This window comes from Ovis canadensis, chromosome 3, assembly GCF_042477335.2.
Source record: "Ovis canadensis isolate MfBH-ARS-UI-01 breed Bighorn chromosome 3, ARS-UI_OviCan_v2, whole genome shotgun sequence".
Lineage (NCBI taxonomy): Eukaryota > Metazoa > Chordata > Mammalia > Artiodactyla > Bovidae > Ovis > Ovis canadensis.
In genome coordinates, this window is record NC_091247.1 from 205681804 (window position 1) to 205705239 (window position 23436).

Genomic DNA, 23436 nt, shown 5'->3' on the forward strand with positions numbered 1-23436 from the left:
CAGAGTCGGACACGACTGAAGTGACTTAGCAGCAGTAGCAGCAGCAGGAAAACGACATCAAAAGGAACTCATATTGTTAGCTTTTGACATGAGAAAATGGTCATTTCCTATCCTGATTATTTAGAGTATTAGGAAATTAATATGCTGACTTTAAAACTCATAAAGATAAAAAAGAATCATAAAGGTACATAACAATCTGAATGATAGCTCACTTCATCATAGTAGAAATATAACCTGAAGAATTAAATCGTGTGAAACATAAACAACATATTTTAGCCGAATTTAATAATGTCTCTCCCATTTAGTTGTTTTTGTGGTTCTTACGTGATTAGGAGCTTGCAGGAATAAGTCTCAGAGTTATTAAGTAATGAATGGGTCATGATTTTATTACAGATAGGCCTCACTTGATTTTACTGATGAAAATCTAGCTGATCCATTTAATATATAAAATCGGTAACCTGCTTCATTTTAGGAGACTTCATAACTTAAAAAGTCATGAGCCTTAAGAATGTTGTCTGCTGTTTCTCTTTTGAAAAATATATATCAGGAAGTATCATGGTGATGGGAGGGGAATGAAGAAGAAGATGAAGATCAGAAACTGCTTTAGATGCTTGGAGAACCTTATGCACTAAGTACTCATCACACTTCTAGCTTTGCATTCTTTCCTCAAATTGTCAAAGACCTATATCCGTGTTAAAAGTTGAGTTGATGGAGCATTAAGGCAATGTAGTGGCAGCAGATCATGAAGTAGAACTCGGCCTTCCTTTCACGTATCACCTTTAAATATAAGCGTAAATGTGTAAGGTTCTCTGTTTAGATGGAAAGAGGGCAGGCTAGGTGTGAATTGTTTTTGTTGTTGTTTTCGTTTTGTGTGTGTGTGTGTGGCCAGCCTTACTGAAGGTCATTTTGAGCATAGAAGCATTTCTTAAGTTCTTAAGATTGTTCGCTTGTCTTAATGTCCTCCCGCAGAGCAGAGTGGCCAAAAGAACAGTTTATTCCACCGTACGTCCCTCGGTTCCGCAGTGGTTGGGAGCCGCCGATGCTGAACTTCATGGGATCGTCAGTGGAGCCAGATCTCTATCAACTGAATGAGTCTGTGGCAAACGCAGCAGAACATCATCGCAAGCAAGAAACAAAGAGATTATCCACAGAGGTAGTCTTTCAGCATCATCTATTAAAAAAAAAATGTTTATTTTTGGCTGCACTGGGTCTTTAATGCTTTATGCAGACTTTCTCTAGTGGTGGTGAGCGGGGGCTGCCCTTCAGTGCATTATAGGGGCTTCTCATCGCGGTGGCTTCTCTTGTTGTGGGGCACCGGCTTCAGCAGTTGAGGCGGGAGGGTTCAATAGTTGTGGCACAGGGGCTTAGTTGCCCTGCTGCATGTGGGATCTTCCCAGACCAAGCATCAAAGTGGTGTCCCCTGCACTGGCAAGCAGGCGGATTCTTGTCCACTGAGCCACCAGGGACGTCCTTGGCATCATCCTTTGAGGGAGGTGCAGTGATCTGTGCATTCTCATGTAATTCTGATTGTGAATTCTCACTTTATTGACCTGAAGATTGTTCTCGACTTAGTGACTAGATGTCCTGACGCTCTCAGTTACCTCTCACCTCGTTGTCATGGTGACAGTTGCTCTGTTTCCCTGTGAAGCCTGAACCCAGCCAGTATCACACCTCACAGCCTGCTGGCTCTCCTCCCTGCCCTTCATGCCAGAGCTCTTGAGCCCTGATGATCCCATCTTTTGGACTCTGTACTTTCTCTGCTTATCAGGAAATTGCCTCGCTGCTGCTGGGCTCATTTTTCCTATGTTCCTCTTCCATCATCAGACCCTCAAGACAGTCCCCTTGGACCCAGGACCTCTAAGCCTGTTCCAAGCTGCTCTTTCCTGAATGCCTCATTTCTTTCTTTCTTTTACTTTTTTTGCTTCATACTAAGCTTTCCCAAGTCCTATCAGCCTGGCTAGAAGGCCAGAGCTTCTCCTGGACTCGAGTCCTAGGTCCAAATGATGACTTACACCACTATTACACCCTGAGGAGATCGTAAAATTTATTGCTTCTTTTATGATCTTTGGTAGGCTTTAGACTAATTTATGGGGAGAGCAGATCGAGGGATTCAAATTGGGTATGTTATCTCTTCACATTCCTTAAAAATGAGTTTTTCTGTGACAGCAAATTAAACACCATTTAAAGTGGAACCAAATCAAATAGCATGATTGGAACCCGAGGAGTTAGACAAATGAGGTCTAGTTGGAAGGAGAAACACAAAATTCATGAGTAGATCCTCCTCAAAGTCCTGTTCATTTCCTTTATTGAATTTCTTAATTTTCTCAGATCCCTGTGGGTATTTACAGTGTGGCAACTTTGATATCAAGGAATGAAATAGCAAATCAAAGTAAATCCTCATTTTTAGGGGAGAAGCATTTATATAAATTAAATTTCTTAAAATCAGTTCTTTGGACAATAGCCATAGTGTTATAAAAGAATGGTTAAATTCTGAAATTTTGCAAATAAAGCAAATATACTACTCTGAAAATAATCTTTTTCTACTCTGTTTTTTCTCTGGCTGCAGATAATGGTCGGGGTGAATTCTGTAATTGCCTTTCCCTCTAATTGCGTAATTAAAAAGATGACCTCACAGTTCTTGGCCCTGGTTAGCAGACATATGTCCCTAGCTGTATTTTATAGTTCAGACCTCATCACAGTGAATTTTCCCTCCTCATAAAGGGTGACTTTTCTAGAGGAAAAAAAATGTAATCAATCATGAAATTATGATACACTTGCTGTTGCTATAGTTACAGCTGAGTATTTTCAAATCATGAAATTTCTTGCTTACAGTCCTCAGACCTTAAAGAAGGAAATTTATCCATTTAATAATGAATGCCTCAGAAATTCACTTTTGTGAGTTGTCTTTCAATTTGTGCATTTAAAGAGAGAGTAATATGTCCTGGCTTCCAGTATAAAAGTTTGTCTACTCTCAGTGAATAAGTATCTTTACAAGAATTATTGAGAATTCTTCCTTGTAATGAGTTATCATTTTCCCACGGTAAACTATTTTCCATTTTATGGCTTGAGCACTTATTCAGACATTTGAAAAAAAAAAGGAACTGAAAAGCACCTGCTAGCAGTTCTTGGGGATTTTATGCCTTAAAATTTTGTTGGAAAAGAGGCTAAAGTAATGGTGATTTAACAATGCAGAAAATGCAATCATCCCCAGAAGAGAGATTTTATTATACTTTAGTGCAACTATAGTAGATGCATTCAGGACAAGACTTGGGTGATTCAGGATCTGGTGATTTTGTTTTGAATTGAAAGGCATAGGTGATGAGGAGTCGCAAATATGGGTGACGATACTCTCTTTCCTCAAAACCAGCAGCCGCCTAAACTACGTTGTATAGTCATCACAGTTAGTCAGTTGTCATCATTTCTTTCCTCCCTGCTAATATTCCCAGTTATTCTCAAAACCAGTGATTTCATACCATCTGACCACACTGTCATGTTCAGAGCCAGGCAGAAGGTGTGGGTGGTTCTTGTTTCTTCAACTCTTCCCTTCACAATAGCGTTTAATAAAGATGGCCTGATCATCTAGTGCCTGTGCTCGCTCCTACGGATGTGATACACAATTAAATTAAGCCATTTGTTCTTTATTTTTTACTTAGGGTTTCATAGAAGTGTAATCAACAAATAAAAATATAAGCTTTTTAAAGTCTACTTCATTGTGATTCGATGTAGGTATACATTGTGAAAGGATTCCCTGCCCTCCATCTAGTTAGTTAACACACCCATCGCCTCACATATTTATCTGTTGTTGAGAACATTTATGTTCTACTCTTTTAGCAAGTTTTAATTATATAATGTTATGCACTGTAGTCCCCGCATTTTACATTAGATCCTCAGACCTTATTTATTTATGGCTGAAAGTCTATACCCTTTTACCAACCTCTCCCTATTTCTCCCACCCCCGCAAGCCTGGCAACCACTTTTTTACTCTCTGTTTCTATGAACTTGATTTTTTTCTTTTTTACACACCACATATATCAAGTGGTGTTTGTCTTTCTCTGCCTGGCTTATTTCATTTAGCATAATGCCTTCAAGGTTTATCCATGTTGTCACGATGGCAGGATTCTCTTCCTTTACATGACCAAATAATAGCCCATTGTATATTCACGCATACTGCATCGTCCTTATCCACTCATCTGTAGTGGACTCATAGGTTCTTTCCATATCTTGGTTATCATGAATAATGCTGCAGTGAATTTTGAGGTTCAGAATTCTCTTTGAATTCCTATTTTCATCTTCTTCAAGATTATACTCAGTAGTGGGACTGCTGAATCATATGAAAGTTCTATTTTAGTTTTTTGGGAAACTTTCATAACTGTTTTCCATACTGGCTGAACCAATTTTCATTCCCACTAACAGTGCAAAAGGGTTCCCTTTTCTCCACATCCTTACCAATGCTTGTTATCCTTTATCTTTTTGACAATAGCTGTTATCAGGTGTGACATGATATCTCAGTGTGGTTTTGATATCCTTTTTCAGGATGATCAGTGATGTTGAACACCTTTACATAATATGTCTATTGACCATTTGTATGTCTTTGGAGAAATGTTTATCCAATTCCTCTGCCCATTTCCTAATTGGATTGTTTGCTTTTTGCTATTGAGTTGTTATTTATATATTTTGGATACATGATCAGATACATGATTTGCCCCATCTCACAGACTGCCTTTTCACTCTGTTGATGGTTTAAGCTAAGGTATTCAAATGGTAAAAATTATTTATCTGTATTTGTATGTTAAGTGCAGCATCCTGATAAATATTCCACAGGAGTTACATGAAATGGGCATTTTGACATCAGCAGCAGTCCATTGGAGACATCTTCACCTCCTCTGTCTGTGGATGAACTTAGCCCTATGCCTGCCAACTTAGTCTCTAGAATTAACTATAGTAAACATGCATTCAAAACTTTTCTGAAACATTCCCAGTTTCAAATATTTTGTCCCAGTGAATCCATAAGCAGTTGAAATAGCCAAGGAATTCTAATGCTTTAGGGTCTGTTGTACAGTTACCACATGCGTGCATGTGTGCTAAGTCACTTCAGTCGCGTCTGTCTCTTTGTGACCCTACGGACCGTTGTAGCCCGCAAGGTGGGCAGGCAGGTTCTTTACCACTGATGCCACTTGGAACTAGCTATCACAATTCATTGTATATAAGGAAACAATACAAGAATCCTTAGATGAGCTTTTTTGTTTGCCTTTTTTTTTTTTTTTTGGCCATATCTTTAAAGCTATGCTGCTTAATGGGACCCGTAGATAATGGTTCTCCCTTTTAGTAGCCCAGTAGGCTCACGTCTGTTAACTGTGTTAATTGTGTTAACTGCAAAAAGAAATGCCTTCAGCATTTTCTTATCCTGTACTATTGGCTGTCAAGATCAATGTTTTTCTGTGTTTCTGTTAATAGTAAATCTGATAATAGTGCTGCCATTTTTAAGAAAAACATAGTGTCCATGTACATTTAAAATTAAGAATAAAGAGAGAGTAGTATAATTTTAATATGTAGAGTTCAGATGATTTTCTTGCAGTAGTATTTCCTTTGGTAGGGTATTAAAGGTTTGTTTCTTAAACATACAAAGCAAAGATTAAGAGTTTTATTATTGTTGTTTTTCAACCAGTTTTTTTTTATACAAGCTCTTAAAGTCTGCCTAATACCAAAATCACCTATTATTGAAATTTCAGAGAAAAGAAGGCTTCCCAGGTGGCTCAGTGGTAAAGTATCCACCTGCCAATGCAAGCGATACAAGAGATGTGGGTTTGATCCCTGGGTGGGGAAGATCCCCTGGAATAGGAAATGGCAACCGACTCCAGTATTCTTACCTGGAAAATTCCATGGGCAGAGGAGCCTGAGAGGCTACAGTCCATGAGGTCACAAAGAGTCAGACACGACTGAGCCACTCACACAGAGGAAAGAATTTCTTGTTTTTATACCTGGTTATTTCTGGAATTAAGATTTAGTCTTTGCATTGATTACCTTTTTTTATCATAAGTAGGCCTTTGCCAAAAATGTATCACCCTTCCATTTCATATACATTAACACGTAATAAGAGTCAATCACTTGAAAATGAAGTTGATCACGGTGTAGTAGATGGTTGGTTCTTGCTAACGGATGCCAGTGCTCATGCAAGCAGTTGTGGTGATTTTTTAACCTTCCCTGCTTTGTCTTTCAGCACTCCAGTGCATCAGAGTATCCTTCAGCTGATGGGTATACGGCATTCAATAACATTTATGGAAGAGGGCCCCATTCGGACCAAGGGGAGGCTGCTGTTGCTTTTAAGCCAACTCCTCTTCGCCATGTAGATAGGTAAGTTTTCATTGGCCTGATTTGGAGAGCTGTAGATGATTATCTCTGGCTTAACACAGATAGAGGTGCCAGTGTCTGCATTGTTCACTACTTCTTTAAACTTCCCATCTAGTAATTATTTGTTAAAGTTTCAGCTGCTCCTTTGTAGCACTGGCTTTGGTGAGCAAGGTCTCCAATCTATAATTCTAACAACACAAATGCCATTGGATGACTTTCCATGTTTTAAAAGATGCTTCTGACAGAATCTGTGAATTAAGAATTGTTTTGAAACTCTAGTGTGTACCAGATGGTCTCTAAGGATCTTTCCAGCTCTGTAACTTTTAAAGGAAATAATTTCTATCTTTGTCTCTCCCAGCAAAAACAAACAAACCCTCCTTTAGATAGGTTTAAAGTACTTAAACTAAATATAAACTGAATATTTAAATAGAATCAATGCCTTATTTACCATTTTACCATTTCATTCTGTATTTCATTTTTACTTTTCAGTTTCATACTTCATTTATTTTCCCATGTTTACTCTCTCAAAAAATTCAGTGTAGGCAAAAATGGAGAATTAAGATGAGAAAGAAACAAATTGCATTGAAATAGGTTCACTTTTTCCATCTTATTTCCAATGTAAACTGTATGTGAGGCTTATATGGAGATAACCCATGTACATAAGAGAAAGGAAAAGGTGAAACAGTGATAACAAAGGTGTAGGAGAATGATCATTCAGATGAAGTGGGGTAGAGAGCTGGCCCCAGTACTTTCCTATCTCAAAGCATCTCTTACTATGAGTGTTAGACACCCTTAATTTCAGTATATATTTTTCCTTACTAGAATCTAGACAAGGTGGGGTTAAAATTTTATTTTTGCCGGGAGTGATAACAGAGGTAATACTTGAGTAAAATGATATGGAAATTATACAGTTATTATTCTAAGGGCACTAGTATCATATTAAATTGAGTACAAAGAAAAGTCAGCAATGAGTAATACATTTTGAAAATGTCAACTTATGAAAGAAGTTTTAATTATAGATTCAATTTTTAGTAGATACAGGTGAAAATCAGTTTTGAAGTTTAAAAATTATATCATTGAAATTCTTCTTGAGTAACTTGTTCCTCATCCTAATATTATCCTTTTCCTTTTTTTTTTCTGTCTTAGCTGTGATGATTCTAGAAATTATTTCAGATTAGTGAAGGAAATTCCATTAGTGAAGGGATATTCAAGCATAGAGACCTTAAAACTGTCAATATTTAGCCAGAGAAAGAATTTTTTAAAGGAGTAAATTGAATATCTCAGTTATCTTCAGGGGTCCAGTCTCTCTCAGCTGGGTTTATTATTAACAGAAGCTGAATAGTTAATAGACACCTGGATCATTGATGTTGCTAAGAAAATTTGTCATCATTCTTACAAAAACTGAAAGTTTTCTGGTCTGAAATATAATACAGAGATTTGGAGTTTGTTTTTTTATAATTATTATTAAACTCTTACTATATGCCAGAAATGCAGTAAATACCATATGAAGTATATTCACTCTTCATTGAAATTATAGTGCCATTTAGGGAAAGCACTTTTTGAATTCAGAGCCCACACCTTTGAGGGATTATAGTTTGCTGCTATTCAAAAGCAATTTGTGGCTTTTTTTAGAAGTCTCATATCATTACCTTCTCTGTGTCTGCTCTATATCAGGGGTGTATCTCTATGCATACTCTCTATCAGGTGTGTATCTCTATGTGCAGACTCTGTATCAGGGGTGTATGTCTATGTGCAGACTGTGTATCAGGGGTGTATGTCTATGTGCAGACTCTGTATCAGGGGTGTACCTCTATGTGCAGACTCTGTATCAGATGTGTATGTCTATATACAGACTCTGTATCAGGTGCGTATGTCTATGTGCAGATTCTGTATCAAGGGTGTATGTCTATGTGCAGACTCTGTATCAGGTGTGTATCTCTATGTGCAGACCCTGTATCAGGTGTGTATCTATTACTGCAAATCAGAAACAGAGACCATACATTTTGATACATGCTAGATCTCTTATAAGAATTAAAGATTTTAAAATTTAAAAAATAAAAAACTAAAATTAAAAAAAAAAAAGACTCACAAAAAAAAAAAAAAAAGAAGCATTGGTACATCTAAAAAATTGCAAAGTGTGATTCTCAGATTGATGACTATGGTCAGTGTCTTACCCATGTTTAATCTATAGAGGGCAAGAAACTATAAACCGTGAAGATGTGTAAATTCTAAAGCACTTTGTAAATGCATGCTGGCAGTTACTTCTAAGACGTACAAAATAGCAAAGACTGTCCTGCAGCCCCCACTGTGACTCGATATTACAGACGATCTAGGTGGGCAACAAGCTGAATGGCCACTTCACAGGGGAAGAAAGACCAAGCATCTTTAGTTCCTACCGGCTTTTTCTCTGACAGAAATATATGAGGAAACGTGGGAATGTAAATAGAGGAGAAGATTAGGGAGTAAAATTAATTTTAAAATAAAGTTATTATTTCATTATTGCAATGAAAATATTGGTATACTGTTGATATGTCTGGTTTTATTATATTATATAAAAGCATTTTAAAATTACGTTGTTAAATTTGTTAATTGTCATTTAATGATTAAAGGAAGTGTTTGGTTTTTAAAGAAAGTTTCCTTTTAAAAAATATACATGTTCTTGATAGTTGGGGAATTTGGGATGGACATGTACACACTGCTATATTTAAAACAGATAACCAACAATAACCTACTGTATAGCACATGGAACTCGGCTCAATGCTATGTGGCAGCCTGGATAGGAGGGGAGTTTGAGGGAAAATGGATACATGTATATTTATGTCTTGAGTACCTTTGCTGGGCACCTAAAACTATATATAATGCTGTTTTTGTTTTTTACATAACATTGTTAATCAGCTGTACCCCAATACAAAATAAAGCTTTTTAAAAATATACATATTCTTACTCTTAAAATAAGTTTATAGTAAATTAACTAACAAATTAAGAGGTGTTATTTGTCTTGTACTTAATCCATACCTTCCTTTGCAATATAGATAACAAGACAAAGATTTCCTAAAAATTAACACTTAGTCATAATGTTTTCATAGATATTTGGTTTTTGAATTGAAGTCATTGCTTGAATCAGTGAAATCAACATATAATTTAAATTACCACAATTGGAAATTATCACCAGTCTCTCTTAATTTTATGACACATGGTAACATTGATCATTATCCTGGCCCTTCCATGGTACAAATGTTGGTTTACAAAACAATATCCAATACTTTGGATATTGGATTTAATGGACAAAGAATTCAAAGATTTGCATTCTAGATTTGGCTTTGCACTAACTAGCTTTGTGATTTTGCATTATTTATTTTTACCCTGACCATAGTTTGTTCATTTTAATGGTAAAATCGCCAAAGTTTATTTTAGTTCTCGTATTCTATAAGATATAATCAAATAACTACTATCTAAATAACTTGTCCAAATGGTTTCTGGTAGAAATTGGCTTGCCTTAGCATTTTACTTTTGTTTTTCTTAGGAAAAGCTAGCAGGGTGATCATGTTTTTTCTTTCTTTTTGTAGAAATTATGATCTACAACCCAAGAAATACGCCAAATCCAAGTATGACTTTGTGGCAAGAAACAACAGTGAGCTCTCAGTTCAAAAGGATGATATTTTAGAGGTAATAGAATTTTACCTTTTTATACTCTTAGTAAAGTAAACTTATTGTTTTCCTTTTCCAGCGTATATCTAAACCTTCCTCAAAGAAATGCTGAGCTCAAGAAATTATTCTTTGGTATATTTTACCTTTCCAAGGATACAGCATATTATAGATATCTGTGTCTGTTTAGGAAGGGATATCTGATTTGTCTCTTTTGTGTTTGTTTCGTGGGGAATGTGGTTGGATTTCTTGGCTTACTTTGGCCTCTTCTTTCTTCTGGCCTTTCTTTTCTCTGGAATCAAGGCTGATTATCACTTCAGATGTAGATGGACCATAATTTTTGTTTTTGTTTTAATTGCAATATAATTGCTTTACAATGTTGTGTTTCTGCTGTACAACAAAGTGAATCAGCTGTGTGTGTGTGTGTGTGTGTGTGTGTGTGTGTGTGTGTATTTATCTCCTCCCTCTTGAGCCTACCTCCTACTGCCCCATCCCACCCCTCTAGGTCCTCATAGAGCACTAAGCTGAACTCCCAGTATATGGAGTTACTGGGATAACTGGATAACAGATAACCACTGGTTGTCTGTGTTACACATGCTAGTGTGTATGTGTCAATGCTTCTCTCTCAATTTGTCCTACCCTCCCCTTCCACACTGTGTCCACGTGCCCATTCTCTACATCTGCATCTCCATTCCTGCCCTGCAAATAAGTTCATTAGTGTCATCTTTTAGATTCCTTATATATGCATTAATAAATGATATTTTTTCTCTTTCTGACTTATTTCACTGTTTGACAGACTCTTAAGTTCATCTGCATCATTATAAATGACCCAATTTCGTTCCTTCTTATGGCCAAGTAATATTCCGTTGTATATAAGTACTGCATATTCTTTATCCATTCATCTCTCAGTGGACATTTAGCTTGCTTCTGTATCCTGGCTATTGTTAATGGTGCTGCAGTGAACGCTGGGGTGCATGCATCTTTTTGAATTATGGTTTTCTCAGGGTATGTGCCTAGTAGTGGGACACCATCTTATTTTAAAAAGAGAGAACATTTCCTCCTTCCTGTTTTAGTACCCTTGCACAAATGTACCCAGCAGTGAGTGTGTTAATGGTTTTGGGAATAATCCACCATGACCAAAATCTCTTTCTTTAGTTATAACTGAGACGTCATCTTTTTTAATATATAATGTGGCCAAGTCATAATAGTTATTATAAAAAAAAAGTTTTAAAATATATTTCCTGTCTGTTCTAACAGTGGAAACAATAGACGTTTTCCAAGTGACTCATCTTAAACACTTCTGATGCCACAAATAGTTAAACATTTTTGGGAAGTAATATGGACCTGGGGTGGAATGGTACCATACCTGTTCTGTATTACTCATTGTAATTCTTAGTGTAATTCCTAAGAATCATTTAACCCACAGTATGTTGGGGTTGAGTCAGTGTATTAGAAGTGAAACCATTTGCCTGGTCTAAGAATAAAGATTGAACTTCCTTCATAGATTAGTTTGGTACAGAAATGACATCCTTATTTTCTTGCATGATGACAGATCCTTGATGACAGGAAGCAATGGTGGAAAGTTCGAAATGCAAGTGGAGACTCTGGATTTGTGCCAAATAACATTTTGGATATCGTGAGACCTCCAGAATCTGGATTAGGACGAGCTGATCCACCTTACACACATACCATACAGGTAATTATGATTTTTGAGCAAAAATTTAACTTTTTCAAATTTTTAGATTCATTGCCCCTCAACAGCACTTAAACACTTTTTATGTACTAGTCATTTTGAGACTTCACTGATTGTATAATTTATACCTTTGTTTCCCTAGGTTGCTGGGACAGTGGCTAGGGACGTAAGGAAGAATTGTACATATATTTTCTGATTTACCTCTTCAGGGAATTGCTTAAGATCTTTATCTCAGTGACCGTTTCTCTGAATACTGTGTTTTTCTACCATATAATATTTTTGACATTTGGAGAAATATTGGGTTACCCAAAAGGTTCATTCAGGTTTTTCCTTAAGATGTTACAGAAAAACTTGAGCAAACTTTTTGGCCAACCCAGTAGTGTTTCTGCCTCTTCACCCTTACCCAGAGCCCTCCTGCCCAAGGGTCCTGATAGACGATGGCACTGAGACAGTGGTTGGAGTGTCTGCCAGTTCATCTTCCCCAGACTTTGCTCTCATCCTCTGAATAGACTGATTATAGTCTGTTTGCTTTCAACTTTCCGACTGTTGCATCCTAATCCCTTTTTAAAAACTACCTTCACATGGCAGACCCTCCACCCAATTTTTAGCACCATTATCTTTCTTCACATTTGGTGATCACGTGAGACTTGGGCCAGTACCATGTGCTTTTGAATCCGTGACCTGCTCTCTAGAGTCAGACCTGTCAGCAGAGATGGAATGGATGGACTGTCCCATGCTTAGTCTTTGAACCCGTGGTGACTACCTTCCCATGGCCCCGGGAAAATTCTTTTCATTTTCAGAATTTTGAGCAAAAGGTCCCATCTGACTGCATAATAATTTCACAGATTTGAGTGGAAGCTGAAACTATGTAGAATATGCAGTGAAATCGTGAAATTCCATGGGCTTAGTAAAACACAGGTTGTCCACGCCTAGAACTGTGGTCATGTGCTGTTACCATCATCCTGTAAGGACTTCGGGCTTCACACAGCATTCAAGCCCAGTGCACGTCCCACAGTTATCCGGAGAGACATCTGACCTTACTGGAATTCCAGAATCAAGCAAACATTTAAAATAAAGAATCGACGTACAATTTATATATCTTGATAACGTAAAGTGATGGCAGTGGGAATCCTGTTTGCTGTGCTTATGTTTGGGCCAGCCTTCTTATGTATCATGTACTTATTTTATGTTCATCATTTGTCATTAGCTCTTGATGCCAAAGAAGGAGTTTGAGTTATTCAAGGTACGGTCTACTCTCTTTCTCATGGATTTTTGAAGTGAATTTTCTAATCGAGTCTTAATACTTTTTTCTTTCCTAAGTTCTTACTTTTCTGATTTTGTGATGTGATTACCTGACCAAATATAAGCTTCTGTCTGGTTGTAAATATCAGTTATTTGTGTTCTTTGCTATAGAGGTTTTGACTGAATGCCTTAAACAGTGTTGGAGTGTATGCCTAAACCAGTGATAGAGTGTATACCCTTTGAGCTATCACAACTGTTTTTTTTTTTTTTTAACTTTTTTGTTTGTCTTGGGGTAGAGCTGATTAACAATGTTGTGATAGTTTCAGGTGGACAACGAAGGGACCCAGCCATATGTGTACATGTGTCCATTCTCTCCCAAGCTCCTCTCCCATCCAGGCTGCCACATAACATTGAACAGAGTTCCCTGTGCTATACAGGAGGCCCTTGTTGGTTATCCATTTTGAATATAGCAGTGTGTATATGTTGTAAGCACTGTTTTTAATATTTAACTCATGGTAAACAATAAGAAGCACTATTCACAATTCACAAAGGATATCCTGAGTTGCTATATGTGAACAGAAGCCCAGATTTTATATATAAAGTGTTAGAAACACTTAGCCAACTGTGTTTTTATTTGTGTGCTTGGTTGCTAGGAATGGCAAACTCCCATAAAATAAGATACCTAAAACTTGCAAATACAAACGTGAATTCTAAGTATTTTTGCCCACTTGAGATTTCCTGGGGAGTTTAACCTCTCTTACCCTTTCCTGTTTACTGTTCAGTCTTCTTTTTCTTCAGTTCAGATTCCTGGCTTGGGCCATAAGTTGACTTTCTGTTTAAAGGTTCCTTCTGTCTAAACCTGAATCAAAACTATGAATACATATCATAGGTAGAGTACTTTCTGAGAACATAAAATCTATTTCTCCTTCCTTGAACAGAGCCTCAAGCTGATATTTTTTGTCAACTTTGGCAAAACCAAGAAATTTTTTAAGTGCTCATGGGTTTCAGGAGTTTGCTTGGCTACTTTATGTAAATAGAAACTTGTAGGGATTGCTTGTTTGGGCTGTTTTCCTTTTAAACTTTTCAACACTATCTGACTGTCTGTTGAAATTTTCTGGATATAGCTCTGAATGTGGCGAAGTACATAGAAATGTGGATAGAAGCCGTGTGTGTATGCGTGCATGCTTAGCTTGGAAACACCACTTTTAAAAGGTATTAAAAGCAATCTATTTTTTTTAACACCTCCTGAAAACTTTGGTCTGATCCCAGCAAAACCACCAAAATCTTGTAAAATTTTAATAAGCAAGCTTGAAAATCTGCTATCTGGCATAAATATGACTCTGAAAGAATTCCTATTCTCAAAGTATTTGTAACACACTCAGAGAAAGGTGACTAGATCGAGTGAAAAAGAAAAGAAAAATAGCCTGAGAAATATTTGCCAGTTATTTTATCTCTACAAGTGTTACCAGATACTTTAAAGTATCTAAATAAAAATTATGCAGCTGTTTTCAGAATGACAATAAATAAAGATGCCACCGTATTACTGGTTTCAGTAATCCTAACACCCTAATCTGATAGAACTCCACTGGATTACAAACATATTAAAAGTGGATTCTGTGTCTTATTCATCTTTCATCCATTCACCTTGCAAATATTTATTGAATGCTAGCATCTTGCACTTGATGAAGACTAGCACTGAGCAGATCCTCTATAAAAGCATGCTGCCCAGAATCAAATCTCCGGGCCATCTCCCCTGGCTTTGCCCTTACTTTGTGTTCGTGTATCAACAGCAATGACCCTCTCTCTGCTCAGAAGTGACTGACCCTTTTCTCGTTATCTCATCCATCCAATGATACCAAAATTTTACAGAAATTTAAAGAAACTTCTTAATGAAAACATTCTAAATCTCTGTACTGTACCACAGAAAGATGCTCAGGCTCTCTGCCATGTCCGTTAAGGACCTCACAAATACTAGGATATTTAATTCCTACCTCAAACTTGTGAAGTCAGTACATTTTATGTATCAGGAAATTTAAGTACGGAGAAGGAGCTTGCCCACAATGACACAACTGCGTGAAGCCAGGATGGGGCCCTGGGACTCTAGAATCATAACCCACGCTCTGGTATACTTGACTGACATGGGAAATAGTGCTTAGAAAAGATTGATACCCTGTTTTGCATAGGCATAGAGTGTTCACTGTGAAAGGTGAAAGTGTTCATCACTCAGTCACGTCTGATTCTTTGCAACCTCATGGACAGTAGCCCACCAAGCTCCTCTGTCCATGGAATTCTCCAGGCAAGAATACTGGAGTGGGTAGCCTTTCCATTCTCCAGGGTGTCTTCCCAACTCAGGGATCAAATCTGAGTCTCCTGCATTGGCAAGTGGAGTCTTTACCCCTGAGCCACCTGGGAAGTACTTGCAGCATCTGCAAGGCACTGAATTTTTAAAAGGCACAGTGTTAGGACTGTTATTTTCGTATGCTTACATTTCTTGTAAATAAGTATATATAGTGGGCTGGCCCAAACATTTGTCCAGGTTTTCTATGCCATGCTCCTGAAAAGCCCAGACAAATTTGGGGGGCAATCAATAACTAGTGGCAGTTGCTAGAAGAGGGGCATGAGAACAGCCGTTGCCTGTGGCTCACGCACTTTTGGGTAGAGATTGTCTGCTGTTGGCAGGGATGCTCGTACCTGGCACCAGTCTGAAATAGTTGTTGAGTTGCCACCTGATGTCCCCGCGAGTCCAGCCTGCTTAAGATCCTCACACTTGGAGTGAATTTTAACAGCTCTCTGTAAAGACAGCCGTTCCCACCGAAAGTGTTTTCCCCCATGGCTTCAGCAAAGTTTTAAAATTAAAGGGAAGGGAGGTAATAAAGAATTTATGAAAGATGCAGGACATTAAAAAAAAAAAAAGGTTGGATGAAACCACTGGGAAAAAGAAGTAAATGTTCCTGAGAGATGATGGAGAAATGAACATAAATGACCTACCTTTTGATGAAAATACTGTCATCGAGCATTCCAGGCTTTTGGCTTACTTTCACTGGACAACACATGGACCTCCAGGATGCTTCCTGCCCTCCTGGCATCTACTTGCCGCATCAAGTTTCCTGTAGGTCTTCTGACTTGACTTCCTGGTGTCTTGCACTTGGACTATTTGTCTATCAAAATCACCCTTTTGCCGACATAGGTTTTTTAAAATCATGCTATATGGTATATCTCTATTTTTTTCTTTCTGGCTTACTTCACTCTGTATAATCGGCTCCAGTTTCATCCATCTCATCAGAACTGATTCAAATGAATTCTTTTTAACGGCTGAGTAATACTCCATTGTGTATATGTACCACAGCTTTCTTATCCATTCATCTGCTGATGGACATCTAGGTTGTTTCCATGTCCTGGCTATTATAAACAGTGCTGCAATGAACATTGGGGTACATGTGTCTATTTTTTTAATTTATTTTTAAATTGAAGGATAATTGCTTTACAGAATTTTGTTGTTTTCTGTCAAACCTCAACATGAATCAGCCATAGGTATACATATGTCCCCTCCTTCTTGAACCTCCCTCCCATTTCCCTCCCCATCCTACCCCTCTAGGTTGATACAGAGCCCCTGTTTGAATTCCATGAGACATATAGCAAATTCCCATTGGCTATCTATTTTACATATGGTAATGTAAATTTCCATGTTACTCTCTCCATACATGTCACCTTCTCTTCCCCCTCCCCATGTCCATAAGTCTGATCTCCATGACATCGATTTTCATGTTGAATGCCAAGTCTGAAACCAAACCCTGCTCTTCTATTATTTCCAGTATCCTCAGAGGCTTGACTGAAGAACTCTTTTCTTTATTATTATTGTTAAGTCTCTGCTTATTATTATTATAGATATGCTTCCCTACCAAGATGCATATAATTTTGAGTGTCTGGTCATTATGGTCCAGTAAGATCAACAGAAAGTTTTCCTGTCTGCTCCATTGCAGAGCGAGAGATGTTGTATTATGGAGACAGCTCCAGTCTAGGTCCTGGTAGATGAGGATTTTAATCCTGGCTCTGCCACTGAGTAGCTGTATGACCTTGAAGAAGGCATCTCCTCAGGGTATATGCCAAGTAGTGGGATTGTTGGGTCATACGATAGTTGTATTTCTAGTTTTTAAAAGAATCACCATATTATTCTCCACAGTGGCTGTATCAATTTACATTCCCACCAAAAAAGCACGAGGGTTCCCCTTTCTCCACGTCCTCTCCACCATTTACTGTTTATCCATTTTTTTGTTGATGGCCATTCTAATCAGTGTGAGGTGATATCTCGTGGTAGTTTTGATTGGCATTTCTCTAATAATAAGCGATGTATCTTTGCATGTATTTATTTGCCTGTATATCTTCTTTGGAGACATGTCTGTTTATGTCTTCTGCCCATTTTTTAAATTGGGTTTTTTTTGTTTTTCTGATATTGAGCTCCATGAGCTACTCGTATATTATTTTTCTGTGCTCCAGTTTGCTGAGTTGTGAAATGGAAGGGACCAAGTTTCATGATCTCGAGAATCTGGTCTAGATATAAAATTCCTTTATATTCCATATGCATGTGTAAGTAGCCGTAAATTAGAAGTGGAGATGTTTTCTCCAGGTGGATACTACACCACTAGCACTACTGATTTCAGCTCCTGTTATGAATGCGCTGTTTTTCAGGTTCAATATTCAGATATTGCTGGGCAGAGGGGAAAAGTTTACTGAAGATGTCTTTATATTCATTCCAGCAGACCAACATCCTAATAATATTCAGTTCTTAAATTTTTTTTTGAAGTTAATCTTAGGACACTCTATTCATCTATTAAGTAGGGGCATGATCTTTAGACTGGGATGGTGGATGGTCTTAGATACTTTTATTCTGCTTCATGCATGGAAATTTTTCCAAATGTTTCTTGCAATAATTTGAATAATACCTACTCTTTTTCTCTCTTTCCATGTATATAGAAATTCCTGCCCAACATGCATGTGTACACAATTATAAAATTTTAAGTGCTTACAAGTTCAACTTGCTAAAAAAATCATGATATATAGATGTATTTCCTTTTGTAAAGCAACTTATAAGAAGAATTAGTCTTACATGTAATGAACTGTAGTTATATTCTTTATGAACTATAAGATGAACCCTTACTTTAGTGTTTTAAAAACAATACTTGGATACACAAATCATCACTGAAAAACTCCACACTGTTTATACTATAGTGTGAGTCTATATAATTTGTTTTATATGACTGGATAGTGGTGGAAATTAATTGTATATTTACAGGCTCTTTCTCTGGTTGATTTGTGGGCAGGTAATTTTACTGCCAAAACCTAATTATCTCACACTCTGTGATATTTGATGTGAAGTATAATTGATATTGTTGTAGTTCCATCTCCTATGTTAAATTTTCTCATTTGACGTGATTTGCTCCATTTTCCTAATAGCAATTACTTGGCGAGCTGTCAGAGGTAACCCACATTTATTCCCTCAAGGCACTTCTTTTTTGATGTAATTTTTTGGATTCAATCTCTGGACTTAACACCCTCCAAATGTTCCAGCTGTGCCTAGTTTTCACTGCAGTATGCCAAAGAGACTAAATTTAGAGGGGAAAAAAAAATGTGTAGATCCATTTTTAAGAACAGTTCAATTTTAATGGCTTTGTTGGCCTTGCTTGCATAATTTCCCCTCTGAAGCAGTATCTTGCATGAATCAAGAGCTTATTGACAAATCTCTTTCTTTAATCCTTGAGAATTTCTACTTAGCTTTAGTGGCTACAGAAAAGTGACTCACTGGATTTAATTATCAACAGAAAGTACATGTTCCATGTGTGCTCACTCGCTCAGTCACATGTTCAACTCTTTGTGGCCCCATGGACTCTAGTCTGCCAGTCTCCTCATGGAATTTTCTAGGCAAGCATACTGGAGTGGGTTGCCATTTCCTGCTCCAGGGGATCTTCCCGACCCAGGGATCAAACTCAAGTCTCTTGCCTCTCCTGTGTTGGCAGGCAGGTTCTTTACCACTACCTCCATCTGGGAAGCCAACATGTTCCATGGAATCTAGCAATTCTGACTTTCAGAGAAAGAGAAAAAAACCCAAGAGAGATTTTGTTTTAAGCGGAACTTGAAATATATTTGTGGGAGATAAAAGACAGGAGTTAGGAAGTACCAATGATGGTAGAGAAGTAGGGCCACACCGAGATGACCCATCATCCCTGTCTGCTCACTACTGAGGGCTCCAAAGGGATGTGGGGCTTTCAGTGCTAACACTGGGAGGGTCCCAGGGAAAATGGGAATAGTTGGCCAAGATTTCTTTTTGGGTTTGGAGACTCAGCACCCTTGGTTCAGGAGAAGAAAGTTCGGGGTGGAATTCTACTCTCTAAGACTTTCCATTAAGTTGATGGGCTCTCTACTTCCAACCAGAAGTAACCGAGAAACAGTTAGGGGAAGAAGGGGAAGAGCAGTGACTGGGTGGTAAGTAGACGACAGTGGAGAAGATGGGGGCACAGAGAGAGAAAAGTGATTTCACGAGTCAGGCCTGATTCTCTTTCCTTCCCATGGAGGATGACTTAGCCATTTCCATGGAAAAGCCACCTTCGTTTCGGAACAGGTTGTGGTGATTTAAGGAAGGCACTCCCTGCCCCATCCCTTTTTTACTTCAGGGGTTGGAAGCATGAGGCAGGTAGGAGGCCCACAAAAAGGGGGAAATATGCAAGTAAATAAAATTTACAACCTAATTCATGAAACATTTTCCTTTGGTTTCTCTGCATATTATATATATATATATATATATATATATATATATATATATATATATATATATATCTTAAGCCTGTGATAGGTTATACTGACAAACTTATATTATGTAGCAATGACAGATGATTGAAACGAGGCACAGAAGATTTGGTGAGCCTGTGTGCAGGCTTGATTGTGACAATAACACAGGTATTCAGCTGTTCACAGTATTATTTGATGGCTAGCAAAACACGAGCTGTTCTTGTTTTTTTGAAAGCAGAAAAATATGAATCATATCATGGAATGCAGAAGCTGATAGCAATTTTTGGTTTGTTTAAGTGTTAAAAGCAATCATTTAAATGCTGACACTTTTGAAATCCTAACTTGAGAATTCGCTAACCTTTGATGAAATCATGTGCCAAGGACATTTTTGTCAAGGGAACACTGTGTGTATGTCAATCAGATGACATTGGTGTGTGCTAAGTGTTACAGGTCTGTGATGTTTGCTGTATTTTTGATTGCTCGAAATATTTTATTGGCCCAAATATAGGAACGTTGTTTTGTAGATGATAATAACAATGTACTCGATTATCGAATATTAGGAATGTTTCCAGGCCTTGGATGTGGAGGGGCCGGCAAAGTCTGTCTCTCTCCCATCTGACTCCACGGCTTGCTCTGTGAATTTAACTGCTCCTCGCTCCCATCCCCCTCCAAGAAACAGCAGCAGGACAAATTCTTCTCTCAGTTCTTCTCCCATCCTTGGCTCATAATTCTCCTGCCTCCCCTGCCCACGGGAGGGTGAATGGCAGCTTTTAAAGGGACAGCAGTGAGCCGGTGCTGCGTCCCCGTCCGGTTTCCACAGGTGTTACTCATTTGCTGTGATGGTGCCTCTGAGGATGGTGTGTTGTTCCTTAAGTAAGAAACAGTGATGAATGTGTGTGGTGTGTGTTTTGATATTTTTGATCTCTGTGGAAATTGGGAAGGCCTCTCTTAAAATCAACACTGCCTTATATTTGGGCCAATTTAGAAATTAAAAAACTCTTCTAGACAAAGAACCAGATTACCAAAAGGCTTGATTTTTGTATTCTATTGTCTAATCCTGAATTTCAGAATAATTACAATTGTGCCAGTACTGTATCTAAACTTTACCTAAATTATAAGTCATTGCTCTGTAGCTTTGATCTGATCCAAAAAATTGCCTTTTGAGAATTTGGAACTTATTCTAATACAGTTATCTGTTATTTTGTTTAAAGCTTTAACTATTGTTTTTAGTTTAATAGGGAATATATATATATAAAGATTATTTTATAATAGCCTAAATCATTTAAAAATTACTGAAAGTTATATATTCTGTCACATCTGCCTTTTAAAATGCAAATCCCCACATGACCTTTTTTCTAATAATATGCTTTTGAGATGTAGTCATAAACATTTAATGAAAGATTATCTCATGACCCTCACCACAGTCCTATTTTTAACAAGAAATTTAACAAATTAGCTTTAACATGATGCCCCAAAAGGTTATGGTTTGAAAAAATTAACAGTATTCTAAAATTGTTTATTTTAAAGCATAATCCTTTTATCTATTGAAATATTATCCCTCTTTTTAGAAAATTACTTGGAAACAACAGAATTAAACACTTTTGAATAAAACATGCATTTAAAATAAGGAGTAACTAATGCCTTAGATTGTTGATATCAGAACTCTTTTGCCTACCCTGCTGTTGTATGATTTCTGGCTCGAATTTAGTTTTCTTGTCATTTATTACTGTCATCAGTACTCCTGTTTGCTATCGGTATGTACTTTTGACTGCTGAATTTACGTTTTGATTCTGAACAAATGTGTAGGATATTTAAAAGTAATTTTTAATAATTGTTGCATCATGTAGGATTGGAGGGTTATATGTGTGCATGTGTGTGCATTAACACACCCACAAATCTGCTGTGGATCTGCAAGTCAGTTTACAAATAAATAGCCAACAACATCCAAAGTGTAATTTATTTTCCTAGCCTAGGTTTATATCCTCACAATTCTGAATGAACTATTTGTTTCTTCGTAGAAACAAAGGATGGAGTATGGCCCAAGAGCAACCGACGTTCCTTCTGCCCCATCACCTCCTCCAACACCAGCTCCTGTCCCTGTCCCCCTCCCGCCTTCCACTCCAGCACCTATTCCTGTGTCAAAGCTCCCGGCAAACATCACCCGTCAAAACAGCAGCTCCAGCGACAGTGGTGGCAGTATTGTACGAGATGGCCAGCGACAAAAACAAGTTCCTGTGGACCGTAAGTTTCCCAGGGAGGCAAAAATACTCAGTTTCTCCTGTGAATGAAAAGCACTACTAGGTAAAAATTTTTGAGTGTTGTTTCTGCTGGTGTATGCTAAGTCACTTCAGTCATGTCCGACTCTGCGACACTATGGACTGTAGCCCGCCAGGCTCCTCTGTCCATGGAATTCTCCAGGCAAGGATACTGGAGTGAGCTGCCATGCCCTCCCCCAGGGAATCTTCCTGACCCAGAGATTGAACGTGCATCTCCCGCAGCTCCTACATTGCAGGGATTCCTTACCACTGAGCCACTAGGGAAGCCCCTCTGCTGGTAATAAATATTATTAAATATATTTAGTAGTCCTTTGTACTTGCATGGTGCTTCATTGATTGCAAAGTCCCTTATATCTCATTTCTTATCCTCCAAGTAATTCTAAGAAACAGGAAGTCCTCTTTACTCTCTAATGTGTGTATTTCTACACATATTCCAATATATTGTGGTGGCTGAATGCAGACTCTGAAGCCAGACAGGCTTGTCTGTATAGTGGAACATCACTTGCTGGCCATGAGACCTTCAACAATGTAATTATTTTCTCTATACTTTAATATCTGACTCGTCGTAAACCCATGGACTCTAGCCCACCAGAGTACTCTGTCCATGGGATTTCCCAGGCAAGAATACTTGATTGGGTCGCCAGTTCCTTCTCCAGGGGATCTTCCTGACCCAGGGATCAAACCCAGGTCTCCCAGATTGCAGACAGATTCTTTACCATCTGAGCCACCAGGGAAGCCTAAATATATATCTGAAACTGTTGGGTGTTCGTTCAGGGCTCTGAAGAGCTCTAGTACCGTAGTCCTTTATGTCTCAGTGCAGAAAAAGAATTCAGCGAGAGGCACAGAGACAGATAAAAAGTGATTTATTACAGTAGGACACTTGTGAGGCTTATGAACTGGTCGACAAGGGATGCCCTGCCCCAAGAACTTACTGGGCTACAGTTTTATAATCAAAGGGAACATCAAGAGGGGAAAAAGAACTTCTTTGTCTTTGTTGAATGGACATCATGCTTCCATCATCAGCTCCTCCTCCAGGTCAGGCAGGGGAGTTTTCTTGTCCCTGCCTCGTGAAACTAGGTCCACAAATTATTGTTTATGTGTGCACAGAGCATGTCCCAGGGATCACTGACTTATTGAGCTCGCTGCGCAGGATGTGGGTCTCACCCCACCGTTGTCCTATTGTTTTGGGACGTCTCGTGCTTCTGCTGCGTGGTTTTGTGGCTAAGCATGTCTGCTTGGTTTTGTGGTTAAGCAAAGCTACTTTGCTGAGTAATCATTAACTTGCAGGGGTCTCCCATATTTTTTACTTACAATCGTCTAGTGGGATTAACTATTTAACCACCTACTTGGCTTCCCTGGTGGCTCAGATGGTAAAGCCTGCAATGTGGGAAAGCCAGGTTTGACAGCTGGGTAGGGAAGATACCCTAGAGAAGGAACTGGCTGCCCACTTCA

At 38.2% G+C, this 23436-nt stretch overlaps 1 protein-coding gene across 7 annotated transcripts in view; it reads left to right on the forward strand.

Annotated features, from left to right (window-relative positions):
- Positions 1 to 23436, forward strand: part of EPS8 (EGFR pathway substrate 8, signaling adaptor) — a 211951-nt gene that overhangs the window by 177007 nt on the left and 11508 nt on the right. For all 7 annotated transcript variants that reach the window (XM_069585617.1, XM_069585623.1, XM_069585618.1 and 4 more), the window contains 5 exons: positions 970 to 1153; positions 6218 to 6351; positions 9915 to 10014; positions 11546 to 11689; positions 21727 to 21949. In XM_069585617.1, coding sequence (XP_069441718.1) covers positions 970 to 1153; positions 6218 to 6351; positions 9915 to 10014; positions 11546 to 11689; positions 21727 to 21949 — 785 coding nt within the window. The remainder of the gene's footprint in view (positions 1 to 969; positions 1154 to 6217; positions 6352 to 9914; positions 10015 to 11545; positions 11690 to 21726; positions 21950 to 23436) is intronic.